The sequence below is a fragment of the Rhipicephalus sanguineus genome, unplaced genomic scaffold, assembly GCF_013339695.2.
Source record: "Rhipicephalus sanguineus isolate Rsan-2018 unplaced genomic scaffold, BIME_Rsan_1.4 Seq5598, whole genome shotgun sequence".
In the NCBI taxonomy this organism is placed as follows: domain Eukaryota; kingdom Metazoa; phylum Arthropoda; class Arachnida; order Ixodida; family Ixodidae; genus Rhipicephalus; species Rhipicephalus sanguineus.
The window spans coordinates 3,716-31,056 of record NW_023615512.1 but is presented as its reverse complement, the minus strand read 5'-3'; the positions used below and the strand labels follow the sequence as shown (position 1 = coordinate 31,056).

Below are 27,341 nucleotides of genomic sequence, written 5' to 3'. Positions count from 1 at the left end.
GGTAGCAGACAACTATGGCACCAAAATCTGCTGTTGTTGTGAACTCATAGCAGCTTACGCCGTTAAAAGCAGCCGACAGGTGGCAAGGCCATATTCCCAACAAGAATTGCACCGCTGTTGAAACTAGTCTGGTCAAGCAGGCAAGTGGCAAGATCATTCACGATTGACTTTTATTGTGCTAAAGGGAAGGGAGCTCTTTCGAGTTTGGAACCAGCTTGTTTCCAAACTGAAGGCATCAACTTGACAGTGTTATGATGGCTCCATAGTTTGGCCAAGATGTCTCAGCTGTTCCTTTCCTCTACAAGTACATGGCCAGAGAGAATCAAGTGGTAATACTTTTAGCCAGTCTATTGGTGTGCTTTAAGCTTTATGTGCCTCTTTGAGAGGCCACTGTTCGTGACCACTAGGTGGGGTTGCAGGTTCAGCTGCAGATGCTGCAGAGCCAGAAGGCCCAGCGGTGCTCCAAGTGCTGCCCGAGGAGCAGAGCCCACGCTGGGGAGGCGGCCGAGAAACCGCTGCTGCTGGAGACCAGCCTACCTGGCCATCACCAGGGTGTGGCCACCATCACCATGGGGCCGCTCATGCTCAGCTGCGCCGTCTGCGCAACTGCAGCTCGTCCTTGCTCAAGGAAGCCACGGTGACCTGCGTCGCACCTCATCACAGCAAGGTGAGCTGGCCCAAATGAGGAAGCTGATCAAAAAAACTTTTCTGGGTTGTGGGAGAATGCCTTGTGGTCAGCTGGCTGCCTGTATGGTACTGCTGTTTTCAGCTTGGCCTTAAGCATCTCTAGTGCCTTTCTACAGTACCGCTTTTGACACTGGCTGTGTATTGAGCTACCTACTTGCCATGGTATATTTTGGGGGCCACCTTCTAGGGCGTGCATGATTCTTCATAAAAGTTCAAACTGCGCGAAGAAGATGGGACGGTAAGAGGAACACATACACACACTCAAGCGCAGAACTTCCAACTGATTTTATTTGAGGAAAGCACGTGAATTTATACTTTCTCAGAAATAATGAGAACAAGTACAAACGCGATGATATCTGTAAAATCCGCAACAGGATGCGTGCGTATCATGTACAGGGCAGTGATTGATGTGACCGTCTAACAGGGCTATCAAAATACATGTGCTGGAAGCCTAAAATACAGATACTGAGATACCTTTGCAAACGACGTAACGGGATATTTCGAAGATACTTTTGCAAAAGAACGAAAAAAGTATCCCGGAATACAAATACAGGAATAAAGGGAAAGAAGTGGAAATTTTAAGGGCTCGTTTTTCTTGTTATACACAACATTAATGAGAACTAACAGACAGTAATGCCAAAGAAAGTATAGGGGACGTTATTAGTAGTAAATGTAATGTAAATGTGAAGAAATGAAAAGTGGACGAAAAGAATAGCTTGCCGCGGGCAGGGACCGAACCTGCGACCTTCGATTACAGGAATACAGATACTTAAACATTTTTAAGGTACGCAGATGCCGACTTCTGCAAGTTCATTTTTAAGTGCAGCATAATATTGTGAATAATGTTGCAGTGGATTAAAATTCAAGGCAACCATATTGCTCGAATCAATAATGAACACCAGTGAATTCAGAAAAAGTATATCCGTATTACACATGCCATCTGTTTTGCTGAGAAGGTTAATGATCACGTTAATTGCACATCAGAAGCAGTAGCTTCTCATAGAGGCTGCCTTCTAACAGCGCTGGTTCAGCTTCAACACAAGACTCGCGAAATGGAAAAGTCTGTCTACCATTGTAGACGAGTACAAGTTTGCATTTAACTACCGTATATTGCCGATTATAAGTCAACTCCGATTATAAGTCGACCCCCCAACTTGCAACCCCTTCGAGGGGAAAAAAAGTTGACTCCGAACACAGCCTCATGCTGCAGCCATAGCTCACCAATAAGTTTTTCAGGAGAGGGAGTGATGCAAAGAAACATTTATTTTCCTGTGAAACATTGCTTACGACTCGTTGTCGCTTGAGAGAAGGACGCAGTCACGGTCACTGCCATCGTGTGAGCCACTGCTGCTGCTCGCCGTCGGAAGAGGGATGCCGGTGGTACTGAGATGCCGCACGTGGAAAACGCCGCGCGGACCATGTCGGTTGGCAGTCCATACCAGGCATCGTTGACCCATTGCGCCACTTCACTCAAAGAAGCACGCTTCAGCTTCCCTGTGGGTGTCTTCGGGTTTTCTTGCTGGAGCCATTCATTGTAGAACGCGTGCATGCGGTCTTTGAATGGCTTATTGAGCGCCACGTCGAGCGGCTGAAGAATAGGTGTCAGTCCACCCGGAATGATGACCAGCTCACATCCAGAGTCCGCTACCGCTTTCTTCACTAGATCTGTGATGTGGCCGCGAAAGGAGTCCAGGATGAGCATGCTGCAGGGCTTCAGCAGTGCACCCGGGCACCTGCACCACACGAGATAAAACCGTGCGAGGATAGTTTCATCGTTAAAAAAGTCCTTTTCATTCACCCGCTTAATAACTTCCGGCGGAAACTTTTCTTTCTTTGGCATCGTTTTCCTTTTGAACAGAAGAAATGGCGGTAGCTTGTGCCCGTCGGCCGTATAGCCCAACATGACAGTGAAACAGTTGTGCATGTTGCCCGTAGTCAGCAGGCGAACCTGGCGCTTCCCTTTTTTGGGACACAGTCCTCTTGCTAGGTGTATCAAACCATACAGGGGTCTGGCCGGCATTGCCGATTTCACCCAGCAAGAATGAATGCTTTGCCTTCAGGTCACTCACATAGCGAAGAAACGCGCACTGTTTTTCTTCGTAGGCATCGGGCAACCTTTGGCATACAGTTGTGCGTCGTCTTAGGCTCAGGCCGTTTCGTTTCATAAAGTCCGCGGTCCGCGAAAGGAACGGCGTGTAGCAGCGCACGCAAAGATCTTGGCCCTTTGTTTTCTCCATTCCCTCATGCACTTTTCCAACACATCGAACTTGCGCCCTGCTTCAACGTTGTTTTCCGACTCTGCGTAGAGGATCGCTTGCCGCTTGAAAGCAGTGCTGTGGTGTTGCCGGCGTAGCAGTGGCATCTTGGCGTTCGTTTGGCAGCGTCACTAATCGCGCACACCACTGCTCGCAAGCGAAGCGAAATGCAGAAATGGCAAACAGAAGTGAGTGCAAAAAGACGTGAAGGCGCATGTGACTGGTCATGTGGTTTAGTTCCCTGTGAAGTGTTGTTGCCAGCCCATACGGCGCTGCCAGCTTTTCTGTGGAATGCTGATGGTTTTTCAATGAATCGTTTCTATTGTATGAAACCAAAACTGCAAGGCGCATCGCAAGATAAATTCCTCTTTTTTTCATAGAGGATTGTTCACCCTCTATCAAAGGTTTGAAATGCTGCTTTCGAGACCGTGTTTCCCAAGCAGTTGGCATTAATGCCACGCGGCGATTTTTAAACGCGCTCCATAGTTTTGCCACTCTCGCCTCGCATGGTTTCGCTATAGTATCGCGATCATTGTGTTAGATCGCAAAAATGTCTGGCTCCGCTGCCTCTGCGGCTGATGTTATCGATGCGTCGAAAAGCAGGGAATTCGAGGACGACGACCTTTCGTCGAACCCCACAGATAAGTCGACTTTACGATTCCGTGTATAGGTTGACTCCGATTATAGGTCGACCCCCGAACTATGGAAGGTCATTTTATGAAAAAAACGTTGACTTATAATCGGCAATATACGGTAATACCGAACTGGCGCACGAAAAAAATTGGGGTGCTCCACTGGCCTTGAGAGAGATCTACGTTCGTCAGCACTGCCTCCTCGATTCTGCGGTCAGCGAATTTGGACATTTTACCATATGGGCCATTCTGTGCATGTAAGGAATCCTTCGCCGATCTCCATGTGTCGCTGACCGGCGGGGCGCTTTTGTTTGGTTGGCACAGAAAAGTCTTTAACTCTTCCAAACACATAAGCTCTATTCGAATGCAACGTTAGCGAGAATACCTGTGCTTTGCACAGTATCGCAATACATTCAATACATCGTAAAAGTATTTCACTACTGAGATACAAATACATCTTTCTAATGTATTTTGATGCAGAAATACAGATACCCAACAGTATCTCTAAGATACTATCGCGATAGTGCCCAGCCCTGCTGTCTAAGAAGTTAATTTCTTCTCTTGATAGCGATAGCGATAGCGAGGGTGAGCTTACGCAGCTACCTCCCTGTTTTGCGATAAAATATGCCTCTACGACTTCTCTTTCTGTTCTGAAATGAGCCTTCGATAAGAATTTCGTCTTATTCAGATGAGGCAAACACTTCTTGCTATCACACCTTTTTCAATGTAATGCGAGATTGCTGCTCGTGCCAGTACGCAAAGATCTGTTGTGTTCCTGTGCTCACTCATTGAAACATCGGCCGGATTGGCCTATGTATGACCGACCGCAAGATAGGGGTATCTCATATATAGACGGTTTCGCCAGCGCCTGCCGTTCTCTGGCAACATTGGGCGTTCACCGGAAGCTCTCCCTAGAAAACTTCCTGTTTACCTTGTTTTAGCGTGGTTTCAGGCTGCGTTGCAGGCCGCTGCTGCTTGTTTTACGATGTTCTGTGCGGATACAGTTATTCCGATGAAGCGCTCGAGACTAGGGCACTGCTGTGTGGTGCCAGGATGCAGTCTGCGATCCGGAACTAATTTGCTATCGCTGGTCAAGACCTTCTGTTTCCCGGCAGACGAAGGCAGAAAGAGCGCCTGGACTGCAGCAATCAGGCGAGAAAACTGGATTCCTACGAAGAACGCGCAGATTTGTTCTGCCCACTTCATCGAAGGCAAGTAAAGCGCAACGCAATCTCTAGTGGTACACCAGACAGACAGAGAACATCACGAATGAATAGCTCACGGAACCCGGACCGAACTCTAGTGGTACAGAGGCGATGCTCAGACGTTAGTCGAAGGCCCCCAATTGCAAAGAACACGTAAGACGCCGTCGTCTTCCACCCGTGGCAGATAACTTCGCTGACGCCTGTAGTGGATGGAGAAACATGAAAGTTGACTAACGCCGAAAATCCATCGGAGAGGTGTTTCTTGTAGCTGGATCCTTATCAGTAATGTGTACTGTTCGAAACAATACTCGGGACAAGAAAGCAGCAGCAGTCAACATGAATCGCGCCGCACCGCGTACGTCGCGGTGCTTACGTTTTGTTGCCCGTTGCATTTTGCTTTTTATGAGAGCGACGCTTGCGAGTGGGCTCGCATCGGTGCGAGCATCGCCTGTCGTGTTGTCGCCAACGGACATCGTCGCATTCTAGCTAATTTATCTTTCGGTGTGAGCATGGACTGTAGATGTAGGCGGGTTAACTTGAAATTTTGATCCACGAATAGTGTACTCGCGTCTAAACCGTAGTAGTTCGCGTGACTTAGACGCACATGACGTGGTCACATGAGTACGTCTTATATTATCTCAGTCACACAGAACACTTTGGATCGCGATCGGTTCCGATCGGCGCCGATCTCTTTGATAGTGTTCGGTGTGACACAAGCGCAGTAATAAGCGTTTTATCAGGATGCTGTCTGCCTAGACCAAACTTTTAAGTATGTCAACTAGCCCGTTTTAGGCATTAGAATACGTGTGATAAATCGTCGGTTCCTTTTATGCGACGTCCCGTTCCGTGCGCAACTCCACTCCTTATGTGAAAAACTGGTCTTTGTTATTACTTTTTTAATGGTGTTGTCACAGTAAGGTTAGTATCAGTTTAACCTGCGATTCTAACACATTCTAACTAAACTAGGCATGCTCTATCAGACTCGACTTGCTATCTTCTTCTTGTCTTATAATAGTGTTTTATTACTGTTTAACAAGCTTGTCACGAAAACTGAGCAATCCTGCTTACCTTTCGTCAGAATTCTGCAGTTAACATAACTTTGTACAGCAACATCGGCTGACATGCAGTCACACAGAGTGTTTCTTAATTCATCATGTAGCTACCTTTCAGGCTGTCGTTATCTCTAATTTATTGCACAAGGCAACAGTAATACTCTTACTCCAATTTCTATCGTACTAATTGTTTCTACGCTAGCACATATGTAGCTTGACATTATGACATTGCCTGTTGTCACTGTTGCGATATATTATGATCTCACACGTCGTGACCCTTTGTTGCTTTTATGAAGGAGGTAAATGAATGAAAAAAAACAATATCCTGGCTCACGAACAGCTTTGCCAATGCAATGTTTTCGTAAAGCAATTTTGAGCATCTGTACTGTGCTCTAATCAATATCGTTTTGTCTTCTTCAGGCAAGCCGTCATCTGACCCTGCTCACCCCGACTATGTTCCCACACGGTTCCTGTACAGAGTGCAACCGAATGCAGAACAACAGATTTCCAGGTACAAGCGTGCTAAAAAACGTACATCAGAGCAAATGGCTGGACCTGAGCAGGATGACGCTGAGGACTCCTCACTTGCCTGTGAATACGTTGACAGCGACACAGGCACGGATATCTGTAGCTTTGAAACTCAGACAGAGCTGACTATGAAAGATGTTTCTAGCTGCATATCAGAAAATGCAACGTTGAAAGAACACCTTGTTTATTTGGAGCAAGAGCTGGGTGCTGCCAAGAAGAAAATTTCGGAGAGTGGAAAGAAACTGGAAGCATTTACCATTTCCAAATTGACCACAGATAAGGTCATGGAGTCAGACAAGACTGTTAAGTTTTACACAGGTCTTGTGTCTGTACACATGTTCAATACTCTGCTAAATATGGTACTATCTATCTGGCAGCCAGCTACAAAAACAATCCTTGATGCAGAGCAGCAGCTCATCCTGGTACTGATGCGACTGCGTCTAGGACTCCTTGTGCAAGACCTTGCATGCCGTTTTGGCATCTCACCATGCACTGTGAGTGTGATATTCCATTCTTGGTTGGATGTTTTGGCATATAATCTCGGAAAGTTCATCGTTTGGCCGTCTCAAAAAACAGTGCAAGCCCACCTACCAGCAGCATTTAAGGACCCTCTGTTTGATTGTGTCAGAGGTGTTATCGACTGCACCGAAATATTCATACAGAGGCCAACAGCCATGACTGCCAGAAGCCAGACCTATTCCAACTATAAGCACCATAATACAGTTAAGCTACTTGTAGTGATCTCTCCCTCAGGTGCCATTACATTTATTTCCAAAGCTTGGGGTGGGCGCACATCTGACAAGGAGCTGACCCTGAATAGTGGACTGTTGGAAAAAGTAGAAGAAGGAGACGTTTTTCTTGTCGACCGAGGCTTTCGCTGTGAAGAAATGTTTGGGGCACTAGGAGCAACACTACTAATGCCATCGCTGACAAAGAAACGCGAGGTCACAATGTCAAGAAAACTATCAAGCGTGCGAATTCATGTTGAGAGGGCGATACGAAGGCTGAAGGTATTTAGAGTATTTCGGACTGTGCTGCCTGTTAGTTTTATTAAGCGACCAGGAGATGGAAGTTTTGCAACTATTGACAAGATTCTCACCATATGTAGCGCACTCGTCAACCTCCAGCCTCCTATAATCAGCGGTAATTCAAAAGACAATGATGTGCATGATTGAATGATGTTTGGTGCTCACAAATTGAAACGGCGCATATATTTAGGGCTAAGTCGTGCGCATACTTTTATTTGCAGCACCATCAGTTTGTGTAATATGTTTATAATTTTGACTTGAACACTTACGTCAGAGCCAGCATTACCTTTAAGGGGGGACGTGGCAATGAAAATTATTTTTGTTATTTATGGAGATAGAGTGATGAAATTTGGCATGCAGATGTGATATGTTGTGCTGATATCATAACTGAAATCGGTTTTGAGCTATCGTTTGTAGTTTTTGAGTTACAACACTTGATAGACTCTCATTGTCATCCCAAAATTAATTAATTAATTAGACATAAGTTCATCAAGATTTTTGCATAAGGATATTCACAAGGGCCCATTCTGTGCCGTAATGCTATTGGTTTATTTTTTAATGTTCAAATGAGCACACACAAAAATTTTTGAAATTTCTTGTACATATTGTCTTACTAACAACTTTTACAAAAAGCCAATTATAAAAATCTGTATGATGTGCAGACAAATATGGACAGCTTTACGGCACTCACCAATGTCTCAGGATCTAAGCACAGAAAACGGAATGGTTATATCTTTATTTGTTGTGAAATGGCACAGGGATGACTGACAGCAACTGTTCAAAAAATGAAAGCTGAGAAAATGGAGCTCAAAGGAAATGCAGCTAAAAGCTAAGAAAATGGAACTCTGAAGGAAGCTGGTTTTATTTTTCATTGGAGAAATGCTGCTTTGCGGCTATCTGGAGCTCTATCTGTCCTCTTTATGATGACACCAATATGGTGGCACTGTGCCAAGGGATAACTTCAGATTTGCATTTTCTAAAGCCCAATTTTCTCATAGTTTTCGATGACAGCACACTAGTAAAATGCTTTTTTTTCAACTTCTACTGCTTATTTTGGTGTAATATTTCACCATGACTTAAAACATGGTCTCAGGATTGCAGCAAAAAATAAATTGAAAAATTTAGCAATTTGACCAAATTTACCATTCCCATTGCCACGTCCCCCCTTAATGGCCAGACGCGTAGCAACATGACACAGTTATCTCGAGAATTGCTCATAGCAGCCATTGTACTAAAACATTGTTGTCGCATTTCAATCCGTGAGAAAATTGGTGGTCGTGATGTTGCTGCTACTTCCTAGGAAGTGTCAGCCTGCTAGACCTGGCCAGAAATCACTCTACCCGTGTGATCAGCATGTGTGAACAAGGTTGCCATTTTCTAGTTTCATTTGTTTCCTTGTGTTTCCTATTAGTGTGTATTACATCTATAATGAAGAAGAGAAGCACCCTGCAAAGCTCCGCAGACAGATCACCAGTGCTATGCAGGAGAGACTTGTGCTGGCTAGGCATACGCTTCTATACTGTCGCGTCTTCCAGTTCGTATTGTCAGAGCCATGCTTCAATTCTTTGTTATACACCACTTAGTACTTACACTGTCAAAAGCTTGTGATACGCGCTTTTGTCATTGCTATTAGTTGTGCAGCTTATGAGGTTTGCTGCCTAAAGGGGACCTGGGCCGAGTGACTTGTGCACCTAAACCTTCCCATATGAAAATGGCCAGTGCTTTTAAGTATACTGTACGTTTACTTCTGGTGCCCTATGTAACCAATACGATTTTTTTCCCTTTACATGAACGTTAGCATGCCGCTTTAAGTGTACGAAGTATTTCACCTTGCAATTGGGCCATTCCACAATAAATGCAAACTATATGTCGCCTACAAGTGTTGTTGAGTTCACGTGTTGGTAACGCACAGTAATACGAACTGTTTTCATGCTTGAAGTTCGATAATCTCACGAAAAGTATATTTGTCAGGAATGGGAAACATTTCTGTACTGAGCAAATGAAGTGTGGTTTAAAGCAGTAATTCATTGGCCGCGTGCGTGTAGCAAACTGTATGCAATACACACAAAACAACCTTGCAAATATCCGCATTTATTATTGCACAACACACTGACTGAATATACTAATTACAAAAAGAACATATTTCATGAAGACTTGGAACACTCAGGAAGCCTGTTTTTCAGAAGTTAACCCGAGTATACTGATGTACAACCTAATATCACAGTAGAATATAACATGAGCTGATAAAATGAAATAAATTACCTTGACATTACGACCAGTATATAAGTATTACACGTGAAATGTACAGTGACCATTAGTAAAACAACCATTTAGGTGAAATGAACCTTGCATGGTCGCATTCAAAACTGATACTAAAACTGCAGAACTTGTACAGACGGTTTCAAGAATGCAATGATAGCAGGAAGCGTAATACCCCAAAAACTACCGGTCACTTTGTTTCTGAGATTCTAACAAGAAAGGGGGAAAGTGTGTGTTTGTTTTGTCAGAGTAAGGAAAGCCACCCGCCACGGTGGTCTAGTGGTTATGGCGCTCGACTGTTGACCTGCAGGTCACAGAATCAAATCCCAATCGCGACGGCCGCATTTTCGATGGAGGCGAAAATGCTTGCGGACCGTGTGCTTAGGTTTTAGGTGCACATTAAAGAACCCCAGGTGGACGAAATTTCTGAAACTCTCCGCTACGGCGTCTCCCATAATCGTATCGTGATTTTGGGATGTTAAACACCGACTATTATTACAACAAGGAAAGCCCCTTTCTATGTTTTCAGATAAGAGGAGGGTGCTTAAAATTCAAAGGTGTCTGTCGTTCCTCTCAGTCCCGTGTTTAACGCTGTTTGCTCATGTCTTAATCATGTACCATCCAGCACAGTTAAGCGCGCTCCTGCAAAGGTACCACTTATAATGTTGTGTAGAGCATACAAGAATACTTAAAATATTTGGCGAAACACACGGAGAGAAGTGTTAAAAATTTGCGGGCTACTCGCCAAGGCTTTTCTACCCCGCCAATGCTAGTAGTCTAAGTCGGTGAACAAAACTGCAAGTAGTCCAGAGCATGTGTCTTGAAACAGCGAAACAATCTATGAGACTCGGACCAATGTCACAAATTCAACGAATTATAGTGGCCGAGTCAAAGTAGCAAACAAGAAAACTGCCTGCAAAACAAGTTGCATGGTAAAGCACACATGGCACAGTGACAGCTCATAGACAGTAGTGGGGGCTGAACATTTCATGCATACAATGCTTTACACGTTACAGGCACTTACACACTTAGTGCATACCCACGATTTTGGTGTGCGCTTGAGTTTTATGCACTTCAGGTGGAAAGCTGTACTGCAAATTGAGCATTCAATGACACGACCAGACTTCGTACCATGGCACTCGCGTCCTTTTAGCACTTTCTATTTGATTGCAGATTCTCTGTGACTGCAGCTCAGGGAATACATGGTTGAAAAAGAAAGTGGTCGCTTTCTGTAGTATAGCTGCGCAGAATGTTTCGTCAAAGCAAATAACCTCTACTGTCATGCATTCCCCTGTAAATACAACAAAGTAGACCTTGCGCCGCTCTGAAGCAGCCATTTGGGTCTGAACCTGGGCATAATAAGCATGGTTATGCCTCAGCTTTAGGTTTTCATCTAAATAGGCCAGCCTCCTGAAATTTTTTGCAGATGGATTGGCTTTGAGCGATGCAGGGCACTTAATCTCCAGCACAGCTTTTTCGCAGCATGTGCAGGATACAAGAGCATCAGGCGAAGCTGCAATAAATGGCACTTCAGGCATTACATGTAAACCGCATTCACTAAGCATAAAGTCGCTATGCTTGTCACGTTCATGGTTCATGAAGGCAGCTTTTGCTTCACTTTCCATCTGCAGTCCCCAAATAATGTTGGCAACACGTGGTGCTTTTACATAGCCCAGTATTTCGGCGACAAGTCCACCAGCCCCACTCTTGCATGTAGTTGCCCTATGCAAGATAGACGCTGTTATCCGGCCTTTCCGCTCGTCCAGCCATGTCGGCGACTGTGATTGTCCACGTGTTTTTTCTTCTATACCCACACATTGGGAATCACTAAGCTTTATACGTTCAGCCGCCTCTAGGTCGACGTCTTTGTAGATATCGCCTAGAGGAAACGTGGCAGACACCTTCCGCTGCTTGGTTGGCGGTTCAGGGCAGTGGTCAGCTGTCTCAGGAGCTGAATCGGTGGCTTCACTGTCACTAACTGATGTCAGCAAAAGTGTTGTCGGTGCATGTGTCTGCAAAGTTAAATCAACATTAACTTGTGGCAAATTAAATTTTAGTCCAATTTATGATGCAGTACAATATGTGCACACTGTTAAGTATGTAATAAAGGTATGTAATGCACATTGCTTGACAGATTGAAGATCAGACTATTTGTGAGCTACACGAGATCAAGAAAACATTTGTAATAACTTAGATGCAAAGCAATCAAACCTTTTCTTGTATCAGTCAATGAAATAAAGCAGATGTATTATGTGCATGCATTGATTAATGCTGTCCCCAGTGCTCACCTTCAGCTGAGAGCAAAAACTGCGAACTTGCTCATTTGTCCACTGTGGCACATCCTGCTGAGCCCTGGGTGTTGGCTGGGGCACTGGAGCCCCAACTTTAGGCTTGAAGAAATTAATTTCGCTGACTGGTGCAGCCTGCAAAAGTTTCTTGTTAGCCTTAGCACTTTTTAAAAAAATATAGAATGATCGGACAAAGCCAGATGCTGAAAAGAGGCTTGCTGTTGTTTTTCGTGACACTTCAATCCACTTGCATGGAACATCAGTCGGCGACGTGTTGTTCATGCCCAAGTTCACATGGGCCTCGGTGTAGAACAGCAGCGCAGCAACATGTGTACAGCATTCTCCAAGTCTGAAAGTAAGATATAAAGAGTATGGAAATCTTGACCATCATGCTAGAAGGGAATGTTTGACTTCTGCACATCTACAGCTAAAAGACTTGCCCTACAAGTACTGGCCATAGCGCACTGACAGATGGGCAGGCAATCGTTGCAACAACGAAATGCAAGGACGATAAAAACAGTAAATGTTAAAGCACATAGGGTGGCCTAACCGATAAGCTCTAGCTATTCATGAAGTGATTGGAACGTGAAATGTGGATTGCTTGTACAATCTGCTGTCAACGACACTGCTGCCTTACATGATAGGGAGTAGAACAAAAAGTAAACCTTTGTTTCACTGCTATATGCACATGCCGTTTATCATAGCACATTAAACTACAATGCAGATACCGAAGCCCTCTTCAGGTGCTGCGGGCCTTTAGATATTGTACCTAAGCAGAAATGTATGGAGAAAAACTATAAATAAGGTCAATCTAGACAGTCACTAACGAAGTGGGGTATGCTCCCCATCTACATATTTAAGTTTACGGCGAAATAAAATAATCAGTTACGTTTTAGTAACCTGTTCTAGCAACTGTCAAACACAAAGCTGTATCTTTGTCCTTGACATGAAGCTTCAGCAACATCTCCGCAAAGAAGCGTTGAACGAGCTCGCCGTAAACCAAACTTCACATGATTTGATTGTGCATGACAGGGGCGTAGCCAAGGGGGGTTCAACCCTCCCCCCCCCCCCCCCCCCGGAAATTTTCAGTTTTGCTTGCGTATATACATACACACACAAACACACACACAAACATACATAAAGTATGGTTGAACCCCCCCCGAAAAAAATTTCTGACTACGCCCCTGATGCATGAAGTCGATACTCACCCTGCCATACAGGTGCAGTGGGCAGTAACAACGCTGCCGTCGTCTTCCACAATACACCACGGCTCGTACTGCTTCGTCAGCGTCTGGCTGGCCTCGACTTTTGCAGCGAGAATCACGATGCCGTCGCCGCGTTTACCCACTTTGAACGACGCGAGCTGCCTCACTTTTCCTCTTACAAACATGTTGTAAGCCTCTCTGAGTTTATAGCATTTAAACTGTTCCTTCGTGTAAAAGCACACCCCTTCAACCAGGTACATAAATATGTCCGCGGCTGTGACAGGAGGCAGGTTTTTTGCTCCAGTCGCGAAGTTGAATTGCAGAACTTCCCTATCCAGCGGATCGGGCAACTCTTCTCCTCGCCACTGCAGTTTCTCCTCGTACCTCTGCCGCGCGACGTCGTCGAGCCCCTTCATGTAGTCGCTTGACATCGCTCTAAACACATCTGAAGGAATGCGCCAGAAATAATAAAGCAACAAACTCAAGCACACCAGGCAAACACCGCCGGGACCATTGGAAAAGTATTACTGGAAGTGCCGCACCGGAAGTCTTCTGGGGCAGGCCGTTCGGCGCTTGCCAGTTTGTTTACAAACAGCGAAACCGTCTATAGTGTTAGATACACAACTGGTGAGCTTGACTTAGTGGTTCTTCTTGCATGACCACTCTTGTTGCCTTCCTGTTAGGAGCGGGCACACTTTTCGAAGTTTGCATGGTGCCAAGAAGATGACACAAATTCCATACCGTTCTGCAGCCTTCTTGACGTTGTGGGAGAGACAATGTAAATAGGGCATCACGGAAGTTGTTTTTTGATCCAAGTGCTTCTCTTGCTTATCTGTAGACTTCAGCTTTTGAAGCAGGCTCTCGGATGTGCTGCGAATCAGGCGTTGCGGATACCCAGCAGACAGCAGACACTCGACCTGTCGAGTGAAACTCGTAGACGCTGTATGGACTTTTGCAAGGTGGAAAGACAGGTAGACATAATTATGCCACGCTTGACAAGTTTAGAGTGGGCGCTTCTCTACGGTAGAAGGCTCTTGTTGCTCCTGGGATTGTATGTTCAGCAATCTTTAAAATGCAAATTAATGTCCAAGAACTGGATATGGCTATCCTTCGTCAATTCATGAGTAAAAGTCAAACCTTTCCCTCAGAGGAGCAGGTGCTTAAAATGTTGGGAACAACACTGTCTAGGTCATTCTCAGAAGAGTGACCCAAAAGCACCAAAAAGTAGGGGTGTGCGAATATTCGAAATTTCGAATATTTTTCGAATAGTGTTTGCTATTCGATTCGATTCGCACTGAAATTTTACTATTCGAACTATTCGAACTTCCCAAAGACAAATGCAGTCAACGTCCGGTTGAAAGTGACCCCTTCAGATTTTCAATATGCTTCACCTCATTACACTCTCGTATTGCGGCAAAGCTGCCTTTCAAGCTCCGTTACGGTCAAACATAGCCAAGAGACAAAGTCCGGTTGGAAGTGGTCCCTAGATTTTCAATATGCTTCACCTCATCACACCCCCGTATTGCGGCAAAGATGCCTTTCAAGCTCCGTTATGGTCGAACTTAGGCAAGAGACAGTCAACGTCTGATTGGAAGTGGTCCCTAGATTTTCAATATGCTTCACCTCCTCACACCCCCGTATTGCGGCAAAGCAGCCTTTCAAGGTCCGTTACGGTCGAACTTAGGGCCAAGAGACAGTCAACGTCCGTTTGGAAGTGGTCCCTAGATTTTCAATATGCTTCACCTCATTTCACCCCCGTATTGCGGCAAAGCTGCCTTTCAAGCTCCGCTACGGTCGCAAGTGTATTAACTCAAGAAAACGCTGGTTCCAATATGGAGATGAAAGATGTGGCAGAGTTGGGGGCTCAATTAATGCTGTTTTGGACCAGAAATCTGGGCAGGAAGTCCGAAAAATCGGATGCCGAAGCTTTTTAGCATCCAAAATTTCAGATGTTCTTATATATCGACGTCTACGAGGCAGATTTGGAACTCCGGACTTGAAGGGAGCAGACTCTTGTCCGCCACATCAGTTGGCCTTCCACAGCAGTTGAAAGAGGAGGAGAGGCTGAGGAAATGGCATCCCTGCCTATCACGTGTAAAGTGTTGTAGGCAACACTTTGGTTGCACCAAATCATGTACATAAATACAATTCGGCCTCTACATTGCCTCACTCTTGATAAGTAAGACAACTATGAAATATGACCCCACCAGTGCTTCATCAACCTAGCGAAAAGAAACACTTTCATGTTGCTATCTCACAAGAACATACTTAGGGATTCTCTGCAACTTTTTCTGTAATTTCACTTCGAATTATTCGAAAAATGTTTGAGAAATATTCGAAAATTATTCGAAAATATTCGATTCGATTCGCACTCAATCTTTATTATTCGAATTCGCTTCGCACCCAAAATTTTACTATTCGCACAGCTCTACCAAAAAGTCGTCGACATATCGAAACACATGTACGACCGGTTGTTTGGAAAGCTCACTTTCAAGACATTTATCAAAGAAGGCTAAAAAAATGTCACATAATACAGGAGCAACCGAAGAACCAATGCACATACCGGATTTTTGTACAAAATATTACCCTTCGTGGTGGGTAGCGGTCGAGCTTAGGTGAAATTGTATCGGTTCTGTGCTAAAAGCCGGCACTATTTTGAAAGTCTACCTCATCAAACTCTTCAACACTTTCTCTGATGGCTTTGAACAGTCCATTGTGCGGTATAGAATAGAAGAAGCCTTCGATGCCCACGGAAAATGCCGATAGCTGTATAAGCTCACCCTCGCTATCGCTATCAAGGGAAGAAATTAACTTCTTAGATGGTCACATCAAATCACTGCGCTGTACATGATTCCCACGCATCCTTGTTGTGGATTTCACCGGCATCATCGCGTTTGTACCTTGTTTTCATTATTTCTGAGAAAGTATAAATTCACGTGCTTTCCTCAAATAAAATCAGTTGGAAGTTCTGCGCTTGTGCGTGAGTATGGGTTCTTCTTACCGTCCCGTCTTCTTTTACGATACCATGAACCGACTAGCCCAACAACATGTATTGCCTAAGTATATTTCTTCTGCTCCAGGCCCTTTTCTACACCCCAAGAACAAGGAACAAGCTGCTATCACTTTCGTAAACCTGATCGCCCTGGCGAAGTGCCAGTCAAGAATTGTGGCCTACTACATGAAACGGAAGATCGTTCCGCCGAAAATCTTAAATCTTTTCGGCACACCGGGACCTTCGTGGGGCCACGCCCGTAGAATCTGCAAAATTGTGAAGTCTGAAGCATGGAGGAGGGTGAGGCTCTACTCAGACTGGCTTAAAGTTGTCACCTTGTCACGAGGCTGTTAAATTAAGATGCTCTCGTGTAGGTTCGTGAGTGAAGCGATGACCTAAACGCCATCAAGAACAGATGAGACCGCCTGTACGCACAGACATAAAACAAAATATATTATTGCGATAGCAATTATATGGACAGTCTCGGCTGATTTTTGCCGTCGCCGTCCGCCGTCATTCACCGTATATATATATATAAAAGCCACAATGAAAAATAATTCAGAAAAACTTTCCGATGCACGGAATCGAACGGGCGACCTCTCGCTTTCCAGCGAGTGGCATTTGACGGTTACGCCACCAGGGATGCAACAGCTGTGCCAATTGTGCCATTTTGATACAATTTCGTTTTTTTGCGCCGAAACCGCGATATTTGTCGAAACTGCACCACGCTGCGCCAGAACGCCCCAGGTAACCGGAAAATTTTTTTCGGTTGCGCTAGTTTTAGCCTGGTTTTAGCACGGAACGAAGCCCGCATTGGCGACCTAATGTTGGAAGAGGCTCCTTCATCCAATCCAATCCGATCCAGTGGTGCTTCACTCAAACATGACACATGACGTTAATCTGTTCTGGCGGGTTTGCTCGTGGGCAGATGGGCCTAAATGAAGTTTTTTCTGCTGGTTCAAATGCTGCTCTACAAGGTCATTCAACATGAGCAATGGTCAGCGGCCATTTAATGCGGAAGCGCCGCGTAAAGAAAGTTAACTGGCAAACGGGCCGTTTGACACGTGCTGCAAATCTTAGCAGGGATGTCTTTATAGTTAGCTGGAGTCCGGTTCAACGCTACCTTTGTTCAACTAGCAGTGCTCACGTACACGAATTCGCAGACTGTATATACAGCAAAGTCTTTTTAAATGTACTGACGAGTAAAGTTAGAGAAGTACTACACACGAAAACCTTGACCGCCTTAGCCGAACGAGTTCGTCAAGGTACTGGCTCCCTTCAACTCGCAGGAGGCCGACACCACAATGTGCCGAAAAAGGCTTTTTGGGAAATCTGGACATTGGTCTACTAATCATTTTGACTTCGACGCGAGTGCGGTCACCGCTTTGTTGGCGTGAAGGTTAATGGCAGGTACTAACGAGCAGACCAGTGCGAGTTGTCGCCGGCAACCCTAACACGATCAGTTCTTTATATCTGCTCCGTAGCGTGTGTGGCATAGTGCTTTTGCTACTACTGTCAATATATTGCACGCATTTTATACGCGACGGACCCAAATATGCCGCTGGCTGCTGCCTCCCTAGCGGAGACACAGACTGTGTGTCGCTTGCAGGAACGAAAGCAGCTCACCATTGCTGCGTTTACCCAACGAAATCTATGCCGTATCCCTACACGCGGTCATGAGTGGAGCGAGTAGGAATATTCCTCTGGAAAAGCTGTCATATGGCAGAGCGCGTGACCGACCCGGCAGTGACGGCGTCAGCTTTGTTGGTGACACGCTGCACGAAACTAGCAAGGTTTTGGCTCTACTCGGCGACAGGCACTGCGTACAACGAAAGGATGCCGATTTTCGCTGTGCATAGCCCTCTCTCTGTCTCTCTCTCTCTCTCACACACACATATATATATATATATATATATATATATATATATATATATATATATATATATATATATATATTGTAAGGAAGACAGCGCCGCTGGGGCACGAACGCGCGCTCGGCTACGGGAAGACGAGGCAGAAGAAGTCAGAATAAGAACAGCCGGCCCACGAACGGGCGTTGTCTCTTGTTTCTCTGTTTCTTCGTCACAATGGCGCAGTCTACGAACTATCAACCGTAAGTGCGCCCTCGTGGCTCATCGGCGCTGCGGACCTTCCCTCCAAGGAACGATTATGCAGCCCGTCTCGCTACTACTGCCGGAAGCACCTGTGCCACCATTCAAGGACGGCGTTCAGGCCTCCTCAGTGGCTCAAGGGCAGGCTTTCCCCGGCGCCGCCACGACAGTACACGGCCTACCGTTGCCTGGGAATGCCATCCACGCTTCCCGCAGCGACAACGCCTTACTCGGTGCTCCATCGCCACCCGAGCCGCTTAGGGGTGCTGTCCAAGCTCCCTCGGACAAGGGTCCCTCCTCTGTGAGTACACCGATAGTGTCCAACTCCTCGGACGTCACCACTGGCTCCTCGCGCAGCTCGCCCGAGAGCGCCGCCGAGCTTTCCGCCACCATCGCACAACTCCGAGTCACGGTGAACGCCTTGGCAGCGTCAATCTCCGTGCTGTGTCCCGCCGCCTCGCAAGACCATGAAGAGAGCTCACCCGAGAGCCGCAGAAAGCTCCTGAATGCCCTCACGGAGCTCTCATACCAACTAGGCTGCTTGGCGTCGTCATGCTCCGGAGTTTCGGCTGCCGTATCACCATCGCCGGCTGCCTACGAACTACCAGAGTTCCGCGGCTTCCAAGACGACGCCGGCAATTGGGTGGCCACCGTCAACGCTCTTGGAGCTCACGAGGCGTGGACGGACCTACAGAAATGGTGCGTGGCCATTGACCGCCTTCGTGATGCTGCCAAAGCATGGCACAACTACGAAGGCGTGAAACAACAATCCTGGCATCAGTGGTGTGCAAGATTGACTACTGTTTTTCGACCACTTTCTCATGCCTGTGATTCCCTCCCTGCCGACTCAATTTATACCACGGATGAGAGAGGCCGAGACCACCCCTCATCCAGCGCAGTTGGAGGAACCGGCCCCAGACTCGCCTTCGCTGGGGCACATGCAGATACCAGCTCCTCTCGTGCTTGCCACACCTACAGTAAAGGCGCCAGAAGAGCCCAAGCCATCCATCACTGTGCTCGCTGACGAAGGTCATGAGGCGCATATCCTCGGCGCTGAAGGTGCCCGCAGCAGCCACTCCAACGAAAGCTTCGCTGATTGTCCCGCGGCAGACACGACCGGCCGCGAGCTGTGTTCTCCGCCACGGATGGGAGAAGCTACGTGGCTACTCTCCACACCAAACAAGACCACCCACACGCCACAGCAGTTGGCGATGCCACCTCCATGCTCGCCAGTGCTTGAGCGCATGAAGCGGCCAGTTATTCTCGTACCTGAGATGCCCCTCACTCAGACAAGGAAGCCAAAAATTGGGGGGCATGTGCAGATGTCCTCTATGTGGAGCCTGAAAAGAATAAACGCCCGCTACTCGGCAGTGTCGTACGCTCCACTTAGCTCGTGCGGTGGGAGAGCGTCGATGAGATTTGGTCCGTCAGCTGCAAAGCTGCCGAGACGCGCGCTACGACAGAACTGCTGTGACAGCACATCAGTGCAGTCATATGCCGTTCATCATAAACCTCCTGCAGTGCGTCAAGAACTGCGACGAGAGAAGCGACAGCGGCAGCTACGACCTTCCCTCAATAGTCAGTGCCGACCGCCAGAAACATGTACACTCCAACACACCCAGTCGCAGCTGAACCGATATCTGCAAAGACCGCCAAGGAGCAGTCAATATCGCCCACCAGAGACGTTTCGGCAGCTCGTCATGCTACGTCGCAGTCGTGGCCAAGTGTAAGGAAGACAGCGCCGCTGGGGCGCGAACGCGCCCCAGCGGCGCTGTCTACGCGCGCTCGGCTACGGGAAGACGAGGCAGAAGAAGTCAGAATAAAAACAGCCGGCCCACGAACGGGCGTTGTCTCTTGTTTCTCTGTTTCTTCGTCACAATATATATATATATATATATAAAAGGGGGGAGGGCACACATATGACGATTGCACATTTTTCCTGGTTTGTCTTAGACGTTGCATGGCATAACACACCGGACTTAGACTTTTCTCTTGAACTATATATACAATCGTGCCTCTCTTTAAAATGGGCTTTTTCCTCAGAGATCTTAACAGGGCGGAATACAAAATTCAGCACATCGGTGCTGAATGGAGTGGACTGCAACAATGGCGTGATCAGCCGGTGGTGTAGGCAGTGATGTGATAGCTGCGCCAATTGCGCCAAACTGCGCCAAGATGTCAAACCTGCTACATCCTGCTACATCTCCGCTGTTCTGCGCCAGAACTGCGCCAAACTATAAGCACACTAGCGAAAAAACGTGCGCTGTGCGCCGGCGGCGGCAAAATGCGACACTCCAAAGCTGCCGCGTGGGAAAATTTTTGTGCCGCGAGAGGAATGGGTTCGTGCATCATTTTTTGCAACACGCTGCCTGGCGCTTTCTGGGGGACCTGACCGGATGCAGATTGATGGGCAGGCTCATTAAAGGCCAACTCCGGCGATTTTTCGAGGTCGATGAATCTCAAAGAAATTCGCTGGGTATGTTCCTTTCCACATTTCCGTCATTTATGCCAAATTACAGGTTTGAGACATGCGCAGATTGTTTGCAAATGAATTTTAAAGATTTTCTGCAAACGCCCTCCTGGCTTCGCACAATTATTGGCAACATTGCGTCTATGACGTCAGTATTGGGAAGGCGGCGGAAGTGACGCAGCCGAAGGCACCGCTAACTTCGGCCGCTACAGCGAGCGTCTGCTGTGCTGGCCGAGACACTATTATCAGACGCGGCACTGTCAGTCGCGGACATTACAGCTGATGCGCGACGTGCTCACCTCTCCACTGTGCGCCTGCTCGTCCCGGCTGTCACAGTTTTCATACTCCGCGCCGGCGTGACCGGCATGCCTTGCACGACTTCCGGTTCGTTCGTAACAACGTCTACGTCATACGTAGACAGTACACTCGGTTGCGAGAACAGAAATCTGGGCGAGTTTGTAAGAATTCATCGTAGAGCATGTAGCGCGAAAATTACGGGGACACAAGAAAGCAACATAAACACGAGACGAGCGCTAAACTTCAAACTGAAATGTATTCTCAGAATCCATGCCTATTTACAAACCAGCAGAGATCAAAACAGCACATCGTCACCCAAGAACGTACATCGTAATCCACAATGAATAGTATGACAACATCTTGATCTGCTCTTACACCAAAAATGATACAAGCAAAAAATATAACGCAGCCACGATAAGCTAATAATTGAACGCGAGCGATTCAAGTACACGTGCTCAAACTAGAGACTTTTATCGCGCGAAAAGCGTAGGTGCCAGGTTAGCTGTAAGGAACGCTAACTCACAAGGGTGTAGGCTCAAGGAAGGCTGGCTGACACAATCGAGATCGTTCGTTTGAATCAAAAACGCTTCCACGATCTCTCTGGACACCTTATTACGGTTTCGGTACACCACTGTTGTGTCAGTTAAAAACGGCTGGCAGCCGCACTGCCGACAGTGCATCGCGAGATGCGAGTATGGTGAACCTTTGAGAGAGCTGAAATGCTCTCTGAGCCTTATGTTCAAACACCTGCCCGTCTGGCCAATGTATTTACGTCTGCATGAAAAAGGAATGCAATAAACAACATTGCAGGTACATGAAACAAAACGCAACAGTGTTGTACCGAAACCGTAATAAGGTGTCCAGAGAGATTGTGGAAGCACACAAGCGATGTCTTTTTTTCGCATTTCCGTGAAAAGAAAAATGGTAAATTCAGTTATTTTTTGCAGAGTCGACCTTTTTTTAATCACTTTTTTGCAAAAAAACGTCAATTCCAGGGTTTTCCACGGAATCGCGGAAAGCTAGGTGCCTTAACCATGGTCGACAGAAAGCAGGCACACTTGAAGACGACGTGATGGAAGAGGGGTACGAACATTGCAAATAAGCGGAAAGCGAATATGAAGCACTTACAAGGATGAAAGTTAACGAAAGAATTGCTTGTATACTTCACAGAGCTGAGACCACTGTGTCGGTTTGAAGTCAGCCTAGCTGATTCTCCGAAGCCAGATCTTCCTCCATGCTGCATTTTGCTTCTCAACGGAATTTGGAAAAGTCGCTTGCCATCAGTTTCATGTGTGCCACACTCGAAAGCGCACCAAAATGGCATCAAAAACACAAAACAACTAAAATCATGCCGTAAAAGTGCGAGAAAGAGGCACGACCTATGCTGCCAATGTGCGCAGTTCGCCCTCTTTGGCACCGCACTGGAAGTCGAGCATAAAAACAAGCAAGAGAAAAAGTACGCAAGGCCCACGAGGTGGCGTTTGGCCAATGGGAGCACACAGGAGAGGGCAGGAACAGTAAGCAGTAGATGGCATTACTTTTATTTCATTCAGGTGCTTTACCCCTCCCATTTTTGCAACGCCCTTCACTTTTGCACCTTCGACACTACCTGTCATATTAAATCTGGGACTGTATACTTGCGCTCACTGTGCCCCCCGGAGCCGCTGGCCAAAGCTTTGTTGTCTTCCGTGTGGAAGCAAGTGATGGCCGGGCAGATATATCAATGGTCCTGTGTAAGCCAATGCCATGATACTGTTGTGTTTGATCATCGCATTTCATCGTCACGAGCACTACAGGCCCAGCAAAATTTTGGCACTTGTTCACAGCAGCATTCAAAAGGGCTACCATTGTCATTCTTCATGCCGAAAAAAACTAGCGACTGCGTGGCTGGACGTAAGTTTCTCACAGGGGTGTGTGGAAGCGGCGACTGCAGTGTGGCAAAATGTTCACATAATCATAGGGTGAACTGTAGACACCTTCTGATGCTTGAAGCACATCAATAAACTGCGCGATTGGTCCCCGATGGTGGCATGCGAAGTGGGCACTCAAGTAGCCTGTGTTTTCTGGGCTTGTGCGAATGGCATATTTTAGGTTCGAAGCGAATCGAAGTCAATAGTGATTTTGTCAAATAATTTCGAATCGAATTCAAATAGTATAATCACATAGTAAAAGAAAAACGAGCATATTTGTCATGACCCAACTAACCTGCACAATATTTTTTTTTTTAATTGAGACAAGGCATGTGCAAATGTCATTCTTTTTGGTTCAAAGGAAATGGAAGCAACTTTGAATAGCAGCAGGATTTCACTTTCGGTAGAAGGCAAGTGATAACCTGTAAAACATGTTATGTTTTAAAATTTACTACACTTAGAGCATATAAGCCGCTATAACAAGCTTTTAAACTAAAAGAATGATGAATCAATGTGAGGGCAATATGTTCATTAAAGTGGGGACATGGCACTTAAAAATCTTTTTTTCATTTCTTGATCGACTGTGATGAAACTTTATAAGTTTGTGTATATTTGTGTGCCGATTCTAAATATGCAATTATTCTTTTCGTATAATGAGTACTTTTGAAGATACAAAAATACTTCATGTGCCTTTTGGGGAGCAAGGTTTTTTCTAAACTGAAAGAGCTACAAAGTAAATCAGCATATTACAGTAAGCTGGAATCAGAACCGAGTGCGGTACTACAACAAAAATGAATGTTCTAAACGCAAACGGTGTGCTGAACATTCGCAAATGAAATGCCAGCTTGAAATTGACGCACTCGTAAATGTTTAACATACCATAACTTTTGTTCAAATGTGTTTAGAACATTCATTTTTGTTATAGTACTGCACTCAGTACTGATTTCAGATTATTATGATATGCTGATTTACTTTAACTCTCTTAGTTTAGAAAAAATCTTTCTTCCCAAAAGGCACATGATATATTTTTGTACATTTAAATTCTACTCATTATACTAGAAAAATAACTGCATTTTTAACATCAGCATACAAATATACATAAACTCACGTGTTTCATCAAAATCGATCTAAAATAAGAAAACAACTTCAAGAGCAGTGTTCTTGAAGTAGGGCTTCGCGGCAGTGCAGAAATTTCTTGGAAGGTGTATTCACGGTATAGCAACCCCTTCACTGCAGTGAAACAATTTTTACAGAGGGATTACATGCAGACTAATATACACCTATTCGTTTATTTCGAATACTTCGGAATTGCCAATAATTTAAATTCGTATCGAAGAGAATTCAAATACTGTAATATTTGTTAGAATATTCAAAGTGCTCGAATATTCGCACAATCCTAGTGTTTCGCATTTGGAAACGGGAATGCCGGGGACGCATTTCAAGGCCAGCGGGGCCTGGGCATCAAAGTTCATGACAAGGGCTCACTTGATGATAATGCATGAGCACTAGTGATGCAGGACTATCGGTAAATTGACCATCGATAGTTTTCTTAAAACTATCGATAGTGTACTGCTATCGAGAAACTATTGATGGGGCAATCGCTAGTACCACCGTCAATAATACTAGCGATATTACTGCCACGCGTGTTTATCGCTTTGTTTTGACGTATTCGGGTTTCACCCACAAAGATTGTTAGCACTGTTTGACCACGCAGTAATGTTTGAGAAGCTTCACGATTGTGTGAGATCATTCTGTTAAGATTACGCGCCGGGCGCAAATAGTCAAGTTTATTCGAGAGCTTACGCGAGCACTAGCGATAATGCTGGAAGGTTCGATGACTGATGTATAAGAGACGACGCGTTCAACTGATGATCAGATTATTCGACAACCGACGACTGTTCTCGCCACTGTCTGTGCGCAGCGTGTATCGCTTGTATTTTGAGTTTTGATTTTCTGGGCCAACGTTCGGCCAAATGAAGAGCTCCGTATTTCCCAGTCTTGCTGCAGCATTCTTCACCGTCACAACCATGTGACAACACTATCGATAGTGGTGTGAATAATGATGCTGTTGCTGGCCGGTCATATTGCCAAAATATTGGGGATAGATTACTATCAGCTTCGCTTAATTTACGAGCAACATTTGGCAAAAGAAATAAATTATTTTCGCAGTGAAATAGGCGGAATATGTCCATCAATAAATTCACATCCAAAACAACCAGTTGCACCTTACAATTAACAAACTGACTTCTTGATATTTTTTTAAATTTTGAAATCATAAAATGCAATATAAATTTGAAGCCGCGCAGTTCACCACATGTAACGCCTTTCTTTCCACTACAGCTGAACTGTTTGACTCTATGACGATGTGTCAGCAGAGCACTGTGGTGAAGAACACAAGCATGTCAACTTTCTTGCCCTTCAGCCTGCTCCTCCGGCTCCACCATGTACCACGCACGCGGGGAACCAAGTTTATTCTGCAATGTGTTCGTGCTGTTGATTTTGTACTATCAATAGTACCATCGAATTCTTTTGCTATCAATAGCACTATCGATAGTATTTTTTATCATCGATAGTTCAATAGGGACTCGGCTATCGATAGTTCTGCATCACTAATGAGCACTTGTAGTCGGTCTAGCAACTACGTCAATTTCTGTCATGGAAATGCCCACCTTCTTTTTTTCACCTACTTCTTTGGAAGTGTCAACCTACATTCGATGTGACTTACAATTGTGTAAATATGGTATGTTATTTTCGAATATTTTTTTCTTTATTATGGTGAAGCGTTGCAAATGATGGGACAGAACAAGCAGGACAGAGTCTTAAGTTGTTATTTTGCTGTTTCACCAAAATGTATGTAAGTCAGCCAACCTAGCTCTTACATATTTGTACTGGTGCCAGGCAGGTTAGTTCCTTATGTACTTATTTACTACAAACAAAGATAGGTTCTTGTGGAGACCTAACAAAGTAGAGTTTTAGTTACTATGTAGTTGGCGGGCCTTGGCTTATGTGCTCTGGTGGTGTCAGTGGTGTGCAAAAAAAGGTTTCATCTTTCTGGTTCCGGCAGTCTGTGTTGCATCTTGTAGGCGTTAACCATGATTTTGTGAGACACAGTTTCTTGGTCAAAGCTGTGCGGATCGAGGATCCCTTTATGCCTTGTCCCCCAGCGGGGGCCCAGCACAGCTCGTTCGCTGGGAACCGTCATTAAACGACAGCATAATGGCCATAGCCACGATGTTGGCTGAGACGTATACGACTGAAGGGGCCGTTTATTTGGTCGCGAAGGTGAGCGCAGGAGCGGCCAACAGGTTGAATCTCCGAGCGTCGTCGTCGTCTTCTTCAGCTGCCTCGGAGCGGCTAGCACGTTCACCGGCCTTCGTTTTCTTTGTCCATATGCGTAACACAACCCATGCTTGACCTTCCCCCACCGTTGAGACATTCGGGCGTCGCACTAGCGTAAGTCACCGTGCGATGTTCACCCTCATTGACCGCCAGTGACAGCCCCCAGGCCCCTTCTCGAACACGCTTCTGTCTGGCGCTTGGTCGCCGCTGAGAGATGCGCTCAGGCCTGCAACGAGAGGTTCATGCGCTGCCTTAGCAGGCCGCTCCTTGTTGCACGCTGGCAGTCTCCTGTATGTGGTAGCCGTAGCACCGCAGGCAAGCGCGCTCAATTGGTCATGCAGAGTTACCACGTGGCCCGCAATCGGGTTATTGTCGCACTGTGCTGCATCTTGGGTTATTAAACCCACATTTGTTGATAATCTGCCTCAAGTGCCTTTTCTGCACCGTGTAAGAGAGTCGAGGAAGCCAGTCGTGGCATCCTTGTGGGCTGTGGCGGCGGAGGAATGTCATGTTCTTTCCTGGTCGCGCTTGTAGGGTAAGCCTCGTGCAAACTTATTTGCACAAAGCACAAAAAAAAAGCGATGGGTTAGCATTTTTCACGGAAAAGCATCGTTGTGTAATTGAACCCTCAATGCCTGTGTTCCCTGTGGAACTATCTTTCATGAATTCTAGGCTAAGACAGAACGCGTGTTTTTATGGAGGTGGCATTGAGGAAATTGACCGTGCTATATAAATGCAGGTGTTCTTGCACTGCATCCAAACCATTGACAGTTAATGCTTATTGTAGTAATGTAACGGTGCAATCTTACCTCCAGGTGTGCTTTACATTTGAGTGCCCCGAGTGGGAGAAAGTGCGTGAGGATGACAAGATGGGCTTTATCATGACCGAGTGTGGAGTGGAAGGATCCAGCTTGCGGCTGGTTGGCCATGGCAGCAGCGGCTCCCACCAGGCAGAGGCCCTGTTCTCCTCTGCAGAGGGAGAGCCGTCCTGTGACGCTCTGCTCCTGCTCGAGATCAAGACGGTCTGGTTCAACTTTGCGGCTCCTCCAGCACCACCAATGCACACCGTACCGACTTCACCAG

General features: G+C 46.0%; 1 protein-coding gene across 1 annotated transcript; it reads left to right on the top strand.

Moving 5' to 3' along the window:
- Window positions 1-407: 407 nt before the first annotated feature.
- Window positions 408-27,341, top strand: LOC125756724 (uncharacterized; the record flags this gene model as incomplete). The annotated part of the gene is made up of 2 exons (XM_049411637.1): window positions 408-667; window positions 27,074-27,341. Coding segments are annotated over 2 exons (528 nt in total), but the record flags the coding sequence as incomplete, so codon positions are not given.